General features: G+C 39.6%; 1 protein-coding gene across 1 annotated transcript in view; it reads left to right on the forward strand.

Annotated features, from left to right (window-relative positions):
- The window catches only part of me1 (malic enzyme 1, NADP(+)-dependent, cytosolic), a 105,324-nt gene extending 90,382 nt beyond the window's left edge, over positions 1–14,942 (forward strand). The window contains exons 8-14 of the mRNA XM_051131396.1: positions 1,872–1,969; positions 2,284–2,397; positions 3,630–3,735; positions 3,824–3,966; positions 4,058–4,231; positions 14,436–14,534; positions 14,645–14,942. Coding sequence (XP_050987353.1) covers positions 1,872–1,969; positions 2,284–2,397; positions 3,630–3,735; positions 3,824–3,966; positions 4,058–4,231; positions 14,436–14,534; positions 14,645–14,812 — 902 coding nt within the window. The 3' untranslated portion in view covers positions 14,813–14,942. The remainder of the gene's footprint in view (positions 1–1,871; positions 1,970–2,283; positions 2,398–3,629; positions 3,736–3,823; positions 3,967–4,057; positions 4,232–14,435; positions 14,535–14,644) is intronic.
- Positions 14,943–15,378: the final 436 nt, after the last annotated feature.

Genomic DNA, 15,378 nt, shown 5'->3' on the forward strand with positions numbered 1-15,378 from the left:
CTCAGTCTTTTTTTCTTTTTTTGCACAATCATTGCAGGCACTTTCCATTCAACAAATTTAATGCAATCACACTGTTTGAAAGTGAGTTTCTATCAAACGTTTGGGTGGAGTTAATCATCTCACCATTCATAGAATTAACCATATGTGTCCACTGGAGTGGAGCGAGCAGAGCTGAGCGGCCGTTTCCAATTTATTCTATACGGCAGCTGTCAGATATTAGAGTTGTGATCTTGTGATTTCAATGCTTGTTTCATATTTCACAGACAGTTTGCACTTTTTTATGTGTTTGGGTCAGTGATTCTCAAACTTTTTTACTCAAAGGGCACAATATTCAGGCCCCTCCATATATGCTAAGATATTTCTGGTAGTTTTTATTGAATTAATTACCCTAATTAATTTATTTTATTTATTAATTTAAATTTATTTATTTATTTTGTGGTTCCAGAAGTTATGTTCTATAGTCAAGAATTGTATTCAATTTATGGATTGCATATATATAGTTGAAGTCAAAAAATTACACACAATCTGTAAATCTGCAAGAATCTGCAAAATGTTAATTATTTCACCAAAATAAGAGGGCTCATACAAAATGCATGTTATTTTTTTATTTAGTACTGACCAGAATAAGACATTTCATATAAAAGATGTTTACATACAGTATAGTCCACAAGAGAAAATAATAGTTGAATTTTTTTAAAAAAATCACGTTCAAAAGTTTACATACACTTGATTCTTAATACTGTGTTGTTACCTGAATGATCCACAGCTGTTTTTTTTTTGTTTGTTTGTTTAGTGATAGTTGTTCACGAGTCCCTTGTTTGTCCTGAACAGTTAAACTGCCTGCTGTTCTTCAGAAAAATCCTTCAGGTCTCACAAATTTGTGAAAATCGTTTATTTGAACCCTTTCAAAAAATGACTGTGTGATTTGGAAATACATCTTTTCATACTGAGGATGACTGAGGGACTCATATGCGACTATTACAGAAAGTTCAAATGCTCACTGAGGCTTCAGAAGGAAGAACAATGCATTAAGAGCCAGGGGGTGAAAACTTTTGAACATAGTGAAAATGTGTACATATTTTGCCTAAATGCCATATTTTTTCATTTAGTGCTGCCGTTCAAAAGCTACAGAAGATGCTTACATGTTTCCCAGAAGACAAAATAAGTAAAATTTACCCTGATCTTCAAATTTAGAAAGTTCTTACCCCCCACCTCCTAATGCATGAATGCTGAAAAACCAAAGAATTTGTGGGACTTGAAGGATTTTTCTGAAGAACAGCAAAATAATAATAAAAAAACAGCTGTGGATCATTCAGGTAACAAAACAGTATCAAGCGTATGTAAACTTTTGAACTTCTTATAAATTCAACTATTATTTCAAATACTTTTAAGTCATGTTGTGGCCCACTTGGAGTTTGCTGAGGTGCCCTGGTTGAGAGCCACTGGTCTAGGCTGTTGGCTCAGTTAACAAAAAACACCATAAATTAATATGGGCCATTCAGAAATACAGTTTAGAGTTCTCCAACTGTTGTCATGCATTTGTATGATGAGTTTATTGACCATGTATTGAAAGCAAGCTAGACTTCTCTGAAGACAGCCACACTGCTGTGCATTTAATAGACTTAAATTAGCAGATCTCTAGCATTTAGAACAGATTTCTTCTTCGACAGAATATATAAACAGCTGCTTATCTCACTCCTTTGACAATTCCTCCAGAAATCCACCTTCATATTGACCCCACCTTTATGTCTACAATTAATTCCAAAGTTTAGTCTCAAGCCTCAGCTCATCCTTTTATGAACAGTTTTTCTGTTCACCTCAGAGATAAGATTAAGTCCAGAGTGAAAGATACTTGTGTTTTCTGTCCGTAGGTACTGCTGCTGTTGCTGTGGCGGGACTGCTGGCTGCCCTTTGCATTACCAAGAGCAAAATGAGCGACCATACCATTGTATTTCAGGGTGCCGGGGAGGTGAGTGTGTTGACTGCACAGATCCACAAATAACAGTTTTAAACATCAATTTTCCAGTTTCTTCATGGTTGTTAATCCATGTTGAGTGAACAACAGCCTTGCAAGGGTGTAAATATGCCACGGTTCATCTTGTCTGTCAATAAAACTTTGCGTGCATCTTAAAAGATTCTTGACTTTTAAGATGTATGGAATGAATTCATTAAAGATTCATTATTTGGGTCAAGCTCTGTGTGTTTACAGAGATCACACATCTGTTTTGATGTGTTTGAATGTGTGTGAAATGCAAATCTGTAACAGCATTTTTATGTTTTCAGGCTGCGATGGGCATAGCTGAGCTCATCATTATGGCGATGGAGAAAGAGGGGCTTCCTCATGAGCAGTGTATAAAGAAAATCTGGATGGTGGACTCTAAAGGACTTATCGTGAAGGTGAGGTCATCATTAAAAGCAAGGTTTTTACATTTGGTGTTGACATTCAAACACCATGTGGTTTGCATTGGAGTTTATTCTCTTTTCTTATTCAGTCATGTTAACAGGTTTTCATTAGAATTTTTAAAAACTGATACAGCCAGTAGAGGGTTTTATTTTAAGCTTAATGGGATAGTTCACTAAAAAAATCTGTCATTAATTACTCACCCTCATGTCATTCCAAACCTGCAAGACCTTCGTATTTTTGATGAAATCTGCATGTATTATTTTAACAATGTCCTTACTACCTTTCTAGGCCTTGATCGTGTTAGATGCGTTGCTGTCTATGCAGGGTCAGAAAGCTCCCAGATTTGATTAAAAATATCTTAATTTGTGTTCCGAAGATGAAGGGGTCTTATGGGTTTGGAACGACATGAGGGTAATTAATGACAGAATTTTCATTTTTGGGTGAACTATCCTTTTAACAGATCATTTTACAATGTTACATTATTACAGACAAAGAGATCAGAGAGTTTTTGATAATGACACTGGTGTTACACCAGTTGCTGTCTACTTCCTTGGAACTCCTTGGAGTAAGAACCTTGCTTTAGGGCAAAATGGTGAAGAAGGAGCTCTGTGATCTCAGCAGTTTTCACAAGTCTTGTTCCTTTCCGCTCCCCTGAAGCCTGCGGCTTTGTCCTCAACATTTTACTCAGATGCTGTAAAGCGTGAAATAACCAAAAGTACTTAGGGCACATCCCATGAACGGAGCATATAAATATATGCATTTAAATATACAAGAAAAAAGTGTGAATTTAATTCCTTTAGATAAAATACCAAACCAAATGCCATGTGCTAGACCTTCTCAATGATCTTTTGATGCTGGACCTTTTGTCACTTTCGTGCCATTCCTATGATTATTTTTTAACCCACTGTTCTTAAAGTAGTTATTGTATTAGTGGCTGTATGTAGTCAGTTGGATGTGTTTGACAGCCATAAAGTTAGTGTGTTGCCTTAACTAACTAGTACATGTGCTGTATTGTGAATATAAATACCAGATATACAGATAAGTGTGTCAGTTTTTCAATGCTCTGTCTAATGCAGTGACATTTATGAAATTCCGAGTGTGACATCTGCTGGATTTTATGCTCTGTGTTCCCTGTGGAGAGAATATGTGTGCTGTAGTGTGTTTCCAATATCCTTTCATCATCTCTCTTTCTCTGTGTATTGTCATCTCTGTGTGTCTAATTCAGGGTCGGGATCACCTCACACATGAAAAAGAGAGGTTTGCACATGAGCATGCACAAATGAAGAAGCTTGAGGATGTAGTGAAGAAGCTGAAGCCCACTGCTATAATTGGTATATACATATATAAATATACACTGCTGTTGTCCCAGCGGTTCCTATTAGGGCTATTGTACTCAAATCCTTTTTTTCTTCTTTTCAGGGGTGGCAGCTATAGCTGGCGCTTTCACGGAGGAGATAATCAAAGCGATGGCATCCTTCAATAAGAGACCCATTATCTTCGCTCTAAGCAACCCCACCAGCAAGGCAGAGTGCACTGCTGAGCAGTGCTACACACTCACTGAGGTGCTTTTAGAAGCAGTGGCATGTGTACATTTATGTGAGAGAAAGTGAAACATTTGGTTTAATTTTCGCTTCTTGGTGTTTTATATTGCAGGGACGGGGGATATTTGCAAGCGGGAGTCCCTTTGATCCGGTAACCCTTTCCGATGGACGGACGTTCTACCCTGGTCAGGGCAACAACGCTTATGTGTTTCCAGGAGTGGGGCTGGGGGTCACCGCTTGTGCAATGAGACATATACCTGAGGATATTTTCCTCGTTTCAGCTGAGGTGATCGAATCTCACTTGCTTTTTTCTGTCGGTCTCTAAGGCCCTATTCAGATGGTAATTGTTTCTCATGGGGGTGTCTGTAAAAATAAATCTGCATGGCTCCTCAGTGATAAAACTCAAGCACTGGAATTGATCTCACGTGGTCAGTCACATTTTCAGTCACATTGCTTGGACAACAGTTACTGTACGGTGTTGACAGTGGTCAGAAGGGATTTATGAAATGACTTTTGGATTTATCCTCTCTTGTAAACTCAGAGATGTGGATTTGGACAGCAATTAAAGGGATAGCTCACCCATAAATGGAAATTCTGTCAATAATTACTCATCTTCACATCTTACAGGTTTGAGGGTGAGTAATTAATGACAGAATTTTCATTTTTGGGTGAACTAACCCTTTAAATTACCACACAACCTTGGTATTTGTCAAAAAAACAGTAGGTAATTCGGCCGGGAATTTTTACATGGGTGGTGGGAGAACAACACAGACATTCTGGATTTGGACGGCTATAAAATCACAGACCAGCCCCTGCAAATGTTGAAAATACCTTACATCCCCATGAGAAATAATTACCACTGAATAGGGCTTTTATAAACTGCTTTTGAAAACTCTTCCTCTATTCTTCTCCAAAATGAATTGCATTTTTGAGGGCTTAAACATGCTCGAAAACTCATGAAACCTTTTACATCTTATGTGGGTTTCAGAAGTGGGCATAACCAAATGGCTCGATAGTGCCACCTATAAAATTTCACCGAAGTGCCCCTCAAGCTGTGTTTCACATACATGTACGAAATTCAGTCCCCCAGTATGATGTCTGAAACCCAACAGAAAGTCTGTTATTTTGAATTTTCAAGTTTGCAAGTTTTGTGCCTTTTTTTTTTTATTTAAACAAACTCCTCCTAGAGATTTAACCAGATCGACACCAAATTTGGTGAGTGTAATCTACATTAAATTGCAAAGATCTTTCTGTTGAAGGGCATGTCTGTGGCGGCCTGACAAACTTCAATGTTTTGCCTTGAAAAAGGAAGTTGTTGGAATTCAGGCATACAAATCTGCACCAAAATGTCCTGAGCATGAGTCCTGAACACATGCCTATGACCGTATTCAGTTATAGTCATACACCACCTGCTGGCAACAGGAAGAGGCATGTTTTACGGTCTAATGAACTCCTCATGGAGATTTAATGACATCAACATTATATTTTTTCAGTCTACTCTAAAGGCCTTTGCAATGTTAAATTGTGAAGATCCTAAGCTTTCGTTAAAGGGTGTGTTCGTGGCGGCTTGACAAATTTGATGTTTCACCATGTAAAAGGAAGTTGGTATAACTCAACCATACAATGTCTGATCTGGCCAAAACTTCTCCCATTCGATAAGAGTCCTGGCCTGAACATGTCTAAAGCCCAATATCCTGTTATAATCATAGCGCCACCTGCTGGCAATAGGAAATGACTTGTTTTACACTAAATTAAACATGCAATGTCCAATCTACACCAAACTTCACATGTTTAGTAAGAGTTCTGGCCTAAAGACATCTAAAGGCCAATATTTAGTTATAATCATAGCACCACCTGTTGGCAATAGGATATGTCATGTTTTACACTAACTGAAACATACCATGTTCCATCTGCACCAAGCTTCATCTGTTTGATCAAAGTCCTAGCTTGAAGACATCTACTCAGTTATAGTCACAGCGCCACCAGCTGGCAGCAGGACGTTTGGCACATATAAATGACTTTGACATATTCCTCCCATATTTACCGCTTTAAATGCATATTGTTCATTGTTGGCGAGCCCGGGTGTGAGGGCACTTTCAACGCTGCTGCAGCTTTCATTTATTTTTAATCAGTTGTCTCCATATTTTACTCTCTCTTAGGGCTGCATATTAATACACATTTCCTAATATTATTCAGTACAGATTCACTGTCTCTTGGTTCGATTTGATTTGATTCCTATTTCAATTTCAGTTTGTTAGGGTTTATTCGTTACAGTGTATGTATTGCCTAAATGAAAGAAACTCTCTCTAAACTATTGATTCAGATTGCAAAAAAAAAAAAAAACCTTCATCTTTGTACACTACAAAAAGAGTATTAAAAATTAACAACAGCGCCTGGGTAAAACTGTAACAGTAGCTGAAAGTCTGAAATTGATCATAGTTTTGGTGGGTAAAAATGTGTATATTAACTAGCACAGCTTGAAAAAATATTTTTTCCAGGTGTTTTATGAGGCATTTCTTCATTATTGTCTCGTTGATATAGCAGCATATATTTCTTAAGTTAAGTGATTTTAAAATTACTATTTTTCCAACTTTTTTCTTCGAAGTGGAAGTAAGCCTATGGGTGAGACTTACAGTTCATTATTCACTACAGGGAAATAATGAGAAGAATAACAATGTGCAGAAGTCTGAACCATAAAATTGGGTCCTGTATTTTAATGGTAAAATAGTGAAGTTTCTGAAATTTAATGACTATGTCCTTACTAGTTGAAATACATTATTTTTCAGATAGGCTTCCACTTACTGCATCAAACATGTGGTGAACTTTTAAAACCCGGAATACCCACTGCCAATTCTGCAATGTTTTTCCAAATTATACCCTGATACAGATTTTGCCTAAATAAAATGATTTTTTTTTTTATAACTAATTGATTCCTAAAGACATTTTAAGGGAGAAAAGTGAGTGTGTGCGATGAATAATCAAAAAAAAAAAAAAAAAAATCCAGCTTCCAGCCCTAAAACTACTCTAAATCTACATGCTCAAAATAAACCATAAAATCCCATTACAATATGTGAACAACTTATCACTAAGCGCAATGTCATCTCTTATTTAGCTGAACTTATCTGTCAAGATGTCCTGCATGCTTCACCTGATATCGCCCAGACAGTGTTGTAGTCAGGTACTGTGGATGGTTGCATCAGACGGGGTAAACAAGGGCACTGGTTTGAATCCAAATGAACCACTGTTCTGTTCTGCTGAAAACAGCCCATTGCAGTTTAAAAGGTTAGCCAAGGCCATCCAGGCCTACACATCATATCAGCATGTGCCACTAAAGGAGATTTATCTCTTTAGAGCCACTCAGAGTGGTGTGATGTCCTCTAAGCATGAGCTGGATCACTTCTCCTGCTCCAGTGAAGCTGCAATATGGATGTCTAAACTTCAAACAGCATTGGGCAGCAGGGGGAATGCTTAATTTCTCTATCCCCGCTGGTCCTACTACTCTTTGTGTATTTCAATAAGTTATGGTTCTGGACTATCGAGTCTCAGGAATGTGACCTGAAATGGCAAAACAAACCAACTGGGAGAAATAGAGGGAGAGATGGGGAATGGATTTAAATAAACCAACAAAAAAACGACCAGAAAGAATAATGAGTGACTACAACTGATGTGGTGGCTGGAGAATTTTGTTGTCTGTCTTAATTATGTCCAAATTGGAAAATAACAATCCCTAGTTGTGATTTATTATACCTTGTTGTTATTGCTGGTCAGGGTTGCTGTAATGGAGCCAAAAGGTTTGGACTCTATTAGTATTTACAAAAAGAAATTATCTTGAGGGTGGCACAACTGCAAGCACCACAGCTGTGCTTTGGTTTAAGTAAAGCTGCAAGATCTTCTGGCAGTTATTTAACCAGTTGACCTGTAGTTCTAATTCTGTGCCACACATGTTGTTAGTGTGAATTCACTTTTTCTAATTTTTCCTATTTTCATTTTTCATCTCTGTATTTTATTTCTGCTGACCAAAACAATTTTTAATTTTAGTTTTAGTTAAAGTTATAGTCCACCCAAGTCATACAGGTTTGTAATGACATGAGGGTGAGAAAATGATGACAGAATTTTCATTTTTGGGTGAACTATCCCTTTAACAATAACAATACTGTGTCCCAGAGGCTCAAGAAAAAATCTAGGGGAAGTCTAGAACAGGGTCAGAAATAAACTTTTCCATTAAGAGGCAATATTAGCCCTCTGGAATTAATTTCCAGGGGCATTTTTAAATTTGTGAGGCCAATTTTTATAATCACCTCATTATTACAAAAACCATACTATGTTGTCTTTAATATCAGATACTTAAATTTATCCAATTGCATCAATTAATATTTTGAACTGTTGACAATAACAGTAGACTGTTTAAAATTGGAACTGTGAAAAAAAACAGGAGCTCATATAATGCAATATAATGACAAAAATCATTATTGTTCATTATTGCTCTTTATATTGTAATAATAATTTATCCATATAGAAAATTACGATGGCGCATTGCTTCTACACACGTTATTTTTTCCACTTAATTATGTTGTAATGAGATGTTATGTCGTTTTAACAAGAAAAGATGGCGACAGCAGTGTGGACAATTGCCTGCTCACATAATGTAACCATTTATCTTCTATAACGGGAAAAACATTGTTTTTGACATAATACATAGAGAAAAAAGATGTTGTTGTAATGGAAAAATATGTCATTTTAACGAGATGATTATGTAGTTTTAACAACAACATCTTGTTATTACAAGAAAATATGTCGTTTTAATGAGAAAAAGATAATATCCCTTTTTTACGAGAAAAGATAACGTTTTAACGAGATAATTGTCATTTTAACAACAACATTTTGTTATTATGAGAAAAGATGTCATTTTAACAAGACAAAGATATCATTTTAACGACAACATCTTGTTATAACATGAAAAGATGTCGTTTTAATTAGAAAATAACTGTCGTTTTAACAAGAATTGTAATTTTAACTAGAAAAAATGTCATTTTAACAAGACAAAGATATTGTTTTAATGACAACATCTCGTTATTACGAGAAAAGATGTCGTTTTAACAAGATAATTGTCGTTTTAACAACATCTTTCTATTATGAGAAAAGATGTTGTTTTAACGAGACAAAGATGTCGTTTTAATGACAACATCTTGTTATAACGTGAAAAGATGTCGTTTTAATGAGATAATTGTCGTTTTAAGAAGATAGTTGTCATTTTAACGAGAAAAGATGTCATTTTAACGAGACAAAGATATCGTTTTAATGACAACATCTTATAATGTGAAAAGATGTCGTTTTAATGAGATAATTGTCGTTTTAACAACATCTTGCTATTACGAGAAAAGATGACGTTTTAACAAGATAATTGTCGTTTTAACAACATCTTGCTATTACGAGAAAAGATGACGTTTTAACAAGATAATTGTCGTTTTAACATCATGCTATTAGGAGAAAAGATGTTGCTTTAACGAGACAAAGATGTCGTTTTAATGACAACATCTTATAACGAGAAAAGATTATAATTATGTTGTTTTAACAATATAACATCTCATTATTACGAGAAAAGATGTAGGATAATGAGATGATTGTCATTGTAATGACATCATCTCGTTATTACGAGAAAGGATGTCGTTTTAACGATATGCTTATGTCATTTTAACAACATGACTTCTCGTTTTTACGATACTTTGATGACATCTTGTTGTTTATGAGAAAATGTCGTTTTAATGAGATAATTATGTCATTTTAACAAGATATGTTGTTGTAACGACAACATCTCGTTATGAGGAAAGATGTAGTTTTAATGAGATAATTGTCATTTTAATGACATCATCTCGTTATTACGAGAAGGATGTTTTAACAATATACTTATGTCATTTTAATGACATAACATCTCATTACGATACTTACGTAGTTTTAATGACAACATTTTGTTATTTACGAGAAAATGCCATTTTAAAGAGATAATTATGTCATTTTACAAAGATAATTATGTTGTTGTAATGACATCTCATTATTATGAGAAAAGATGTTTTAATGAGATAATTGTCATTTCAACGACATAACATCTTGTTATTACGAGAAAAGATGTTGTTTTAATGAGATAATTGTCGTTTTAACAACAACATCTTGTTATTATGAGAAAAGATGTAATTTTAAAAAGACAAAGATATCGTTTTAATGACAACATCTTGTTATAATGTGAAAAGATGTTTTTATAATGAGATAATTGTCATTTTAACAAGATAATTATGTTGTAACGACATAACATCTCGTTATTAAGAGAATAGATAGATGATAGAAATAGAAGATAATTGTCATTTTAACGTTATAACATCTTGTTATAACGGGAAAAGATGTTGTTTTAGTGAGATAATTATGTCGTTTTAACAAGATAATTATGTCGTTATCGAGAAAATGTTTTGTTTTAACTAAATAATTGTCATTTTAACAACATAACACCTCATTATTACGAGAAAAGATGTCGTTTTAATTAGACAATTGTCGTTTTAAAGACAACATCTTGTTATTACTAAAAAATATGTAATTTTATTGAGAAAATATGTTAAAATGACATATCATCTTGTTATTACGACATAATTGAATAGAAAAAATAATATGTGTGTGGCGGCAATGCGTCACCGTAGAAAACAATATAAAAAGTTTTTGTTTCATTTTGGACGTGTCATTTTCTGACTTCACAGTTAAACATGTCAGTGTCATGTGCCTGGTCTTTGTCTTCTGTATTCGTGTTTAAGGACTTTTATTTTGTAGTTTTTGTGTCTTATTGTTCCCTGCTTCCCTGTACCTCTGTTCCCTTGTTTGTTGCCATGGATCTTCATTGAACCACACCCACTCCCTCATCAGTTACCCCGGTTACCAATTAGATCATTACCTCACCCTGTGTATAAATAGTCCTTGTCTTTCCCCTGTATTTGGTCAGTTGTTTAATGTCTGTGATGGTTGCTCCCTGTTCTTGCCTGGATTCTAAGGGTTCCCCGTTCTGGATAATTTGTTGTTTTCTTTGGATGTACAATAAACTCTTGCACATAGATCCTCGTCTCATCTCCGCTTCGTTACAGAACAACTGACCAACTATGGATCTAGCAGGAGTTTATCGCGACCCTCTGAGCACTCTTTGCTCAATTTTTCAAAACGGCCGACCGATCGAATATTATGTGGAGGAGTTCCTTTATTACAGCCAGCTAGTGCCTGGAGATGACACCAAAATAAAGGACTGTTTCTGGAGTGGACTCGATCCAGAGGTTAGTTTAAACTTACCGGATGAGGACCCCAGCTGGACCCTGTCACAGTATATAGACTTTGTTTTGCTGTTCTGTGAATCCCCTTTTTCTGTTAAGGAAGTAGAAAGGGTAATTCACAGCATGGTCGCCACTCCTGAGTCTCCTTGCAAGATGGCCAGCCCAGCCCAGACCCACTGCACAAGATGGCCGCCACGCCAGAGCCAGTCGCAAAGATGGCCGCCACGCCAGAGCCAGTCGCAAAGATGGCCGCCACGCCAGAGCCTGTCGCAAAGATGGCCGCCACGCCAGAGCCTGTCGCAAAGATGGCCGCCACGCCAGAGCCTGTCGCAAAGATGGCCGCCACGCCAGAGCCTGTCGCAAAGATGGCCGCCACGCCAGAGCCTGTCGCAAAGATGGCCGCCACGCCAGAGCCTGTCGCAAAGATGGCCGCCACGCCAGAGCCTGTCGCAAAGATGGCCGCCACGCCAGAGCCTGTCGCAAAGATGGCCGCCACGCCAGAGCCTGTCGCAAAGATGGCCGCCACGCCAGAGCCTGTCGCAAAGATGGCCGCCACGCCAGAGCCTGTCGCAAAGATGGCCGCCACGCCAAAGCCAGTCCACAAGATGGTCGCTGTCTCCAAGTCACGCCACATGATGACCCACGTGTTGGACTCACCCCTAATGGCTGTACGGACAGCTAAGATGGCGCTCCCTCTTGTTGCGGCAGCAGCTACCCCTGATTCAAGTCAAGCTACAGGGCCGAGTCAAGCTACAGCAGCTGTTCCCCACGAGTCAAGCCAAGTCAATGTTGTTCCCGAGTCAAGCCATGTTGTTCCCGAGTCAAGCCATGTTGTTCCCGAGTCAAGCCATGTTGTTCCCGAGTCAAGCCATGTTGTTCCCGAGTCAAGCCACGTTACAGCAGATCTTCACAAGCCAAGTGACGTTATCGCTGCTGCTCTTCCCTTAATGGCAGTGGCCATGTGGTGTGTGTGGGCTACACACTGTGCTCCTGAGGTCACGCCTGTTCACAGGTCAGCCTCTGAGCTCTCGTCTGATCACAAGCCTGCACCAGAGCTCTCGTCTGGTCTCAAGTCTGCCCCAGAGGCCCCGTCTGGTCTCAAGTCTGCTCCAGAGGCCTTCCCCGTCGGAGAAGCTGCGCCAATGCCTCCAGAGGTGTCGGCGCCAGCCGTAGAACCTCTTACGGAGGGGGCGTTAACCACCAAACTCTCTGCTTCTCCCTTTTCCCTGTCTACATCCTCTGTCACTGTTCTCCCCAGGTCCCAGTCGATGACGCAGCCTCCTGTTCCGCCCGGAGGGCTGCTCCGCCTCCTGTTCCGCCCGGAGGGCTGCTCCGCCTCCTGTTCCGCCCGGGAGGGCTGCTCCGCCTCCTGTTCCGCCCGGAGGGCTGCTCCGCCTCCTGTTCCGCCCGGAGGGTTGCTCCGCCTCCTGTTCCGCCCTGGAGCCCTGGAGGGCTGCTGCGCCTTCTCCCTCTATTCTGTCTGCCTCCTCTGTCCCTGCTCTCCCCAGGTCCCAGAGCGTGATGCAGATTCCTGTTCCGCCCGCAGGGCTGCTGCGCCTCCTGCTCCGCCTCCTGCTCCGCCTCCTGTTCCGCCTCCTGTTCCGCCTGGGAGGGCTGTTGTGCCTCCGGCTCTGCCCTTGGGGGCTCTAGTGTCGCTGGCTCTGCCTCCGGCTCCGACCTGGAGGGCTGTAGCGCCCGTCTGTTCTGCCTCCGGCTCCGCCCTGGAGGGCTCTAGTGCCACCTGTTCTGCCTCCGGCTCCGCCCTGGAGGGCTCTAGCGCCGCCTGCTCTGCCTCCGGCTCCACCCTGGAGGGCTCTAGTGCCACCTGCTCTGCCTCCGGCTCCGCCCTGGAGGGCTCCTGAGCCTCCTGCTCCGCCCTGCTGGGTACCGCCTGCTCCGCCGTGGAGGTCTTCTCTCATGATCTGGTGGTCCTCAGCTCCTCCCATCTGGCCGACTCCACCCTGGCCTCTTGCTCTGCTTCAGTCCCTTGTTTATCTCCCCTTACATGGACCTGGCCCTCCATCCCTTCCCCAGTTCTGCCTGAGCTCCTCCCCCTTCCTGGACTGGTATTTCTGTTTGGAGCGTCTGGAAGCCACTCTTTTGAGGGGGGGTTATGTCATGTGCCTGGTCTTTGTCTTCTGTATTCGTGTTTAAGGACTTTTATTTTGTAGTTTTTGTGTCTTATTGTTCCCTGCTTCCCTGTACCTCTGTTCCCTTGTTTGTTGCCATGGATCTTCATTGAACCACACCCACTCCCTCATCAGTTACCCCGGTTACCAATTAGATCATTACCTCACCCTGTGTATAAATAGTCCTTGTCTTTCCCCTGTATTTGGTCAGTTGTTTAATGTCTGTGATGGTTGCTCCCTGTTCTTGCCTGGATTCTAAGGGTTCCCCGTTCTGGATAATTTGTTGTTTTCTTTGGATGTACAATAAACTCTTGCACATAGATCCTCGTCTCATCTCCGCTTCGTTACAGTCAGTCCATAACGTTAGCCAAGTCCAGCACAAGTTTTGCAAAAACTCCCATTATAATCACTGAAGCTACGAAAGTAATCTTTTATTTACATTGTCCACTGAGTTGTCTATGATGAGGGAATTCACAAGCGTGCACACTCAACAGCTCTGCCGTTGACTAATCTAAGCACCTTTGATTGGCATGTTTTCAGCGCTGACTAATCTACACGCCTCTTATTGGCCAGTGCATTCCTAAGTTCAACAGAAATGCGTTGGAATGGTTATAAGTCTCAGTGCTGCACAAAACAGCACGAAAAGCATCTAAATGTAATTCGACGAATGGACACTTTCCATTCATTTTCACATGTAATTTTAATCGCGACAGCCGTAATACGTTGTTTAATTGTACAGGGGCAATTTTTTGCCAGTTTGTCTTGAATTTATGAGTTTATTTATGAATTAATTTTTTTCAAGCCCTCATTAATTTCTGATTTAGGCAGGTTTTTTATTGAATCCGGCTGGTCACAGGCAAGAAAAACCCACTAGTTACTGCCTGTGTAATCCACGTCTATACCAGTGAAAAAACAGGATGAATATTTGATGCAGTGGTATCAGCAAAACAAACAAGAGATGAATAATTGAGTTCAGACTCTTGTGCGTCTGCACAACTAGTATAATTAAAAACATTGTCTAAAAGTTGAGTCCATAATAATGAAAAGTTTGACCTGTGTACAGGCTATAGCAGAACTGGTGACCGAGAAGGATCTTGCAGAGGGGCGTCTGTATCCTCCTCTCAACAACATCCGGGAAGTTTCCATCAAGCTTGCTGTGAAGGTGAGCTCGACATCTTAAGCTACAGCCATGATTCATGCATGTCGCTATTTATGGATTTTTTTGTGCTGGTGGTTTTTTTTAACATAATCGTTTTATGTGCATCATGACAGATTGTGGAGTACGCCTTCAAAAACAAACTGGCAACCCTGCATCCGGAGCCACACGATAAAGAGGCTTTTGTTCGTTCGCTCATCTACAGCACAGACTACGAAGAGTTTGCTGTAGATTCGTACAGCTGGCCTGAGAACGCCATTACTGTCCAAACATGCAAACTATGAGCTTCAAAAAATACACAGGCCAGAATGAGATTTATATGACAATTCTCTTTTAAAATGTGATTTCTTAATATGATTATAATACTAAACCTACGCTACTGTAAACCTTAAAATAAAATGTAATTTATTGTAATTTTGTGATTGTGTGTTATTCAATACACTGTATGGAATTCTTCAGTCTTCATCGTCCATAAGTGTTCATTTGGATTCATGAGAGAACCTGCAGCACTGAGAAAGCTCATTGCATATATATTTGTTTGGCTTTCATTTCCAAAGCCCCTTGCACCTTTAATATTCTTGTCATATCTAAATCTTGCCTAATGAGTCATTCTCTTCAATAAAAGCAGAATTCTGGCACCACATATATTAAGAATCCTCATGCACATTTTTAACACCGTAACTAATTACTGTAAATATTTCCTTTGGAAATTACTTATTAGTTGGTACACATCCTGTAGCAGTTATACTGAAGTGCTTGTGTTGAAAACATTGGCAGAACTTAATGAGCCGTCATGGCTGCCGGCTGAGTGCTATATAAAGCTTTTGTGAAGCCATGTTTTACTGCAGGC

The sequence above is a fragment of the Labeo rohita genome, chromosome 16, assembly GCF_022985175.1.
Source record: "Labeo rohita strain BAU-BD-2019 chromosome 16, IGBB_LRoh.1.0, whole genome shotgun sequence".
NCBI classification, from domain to species: Eukaryota; Metazoa; Chordata; class Actinopteri; order Cypriniformes; family Cyprinidae; genus Labeo; species Labeo rohita.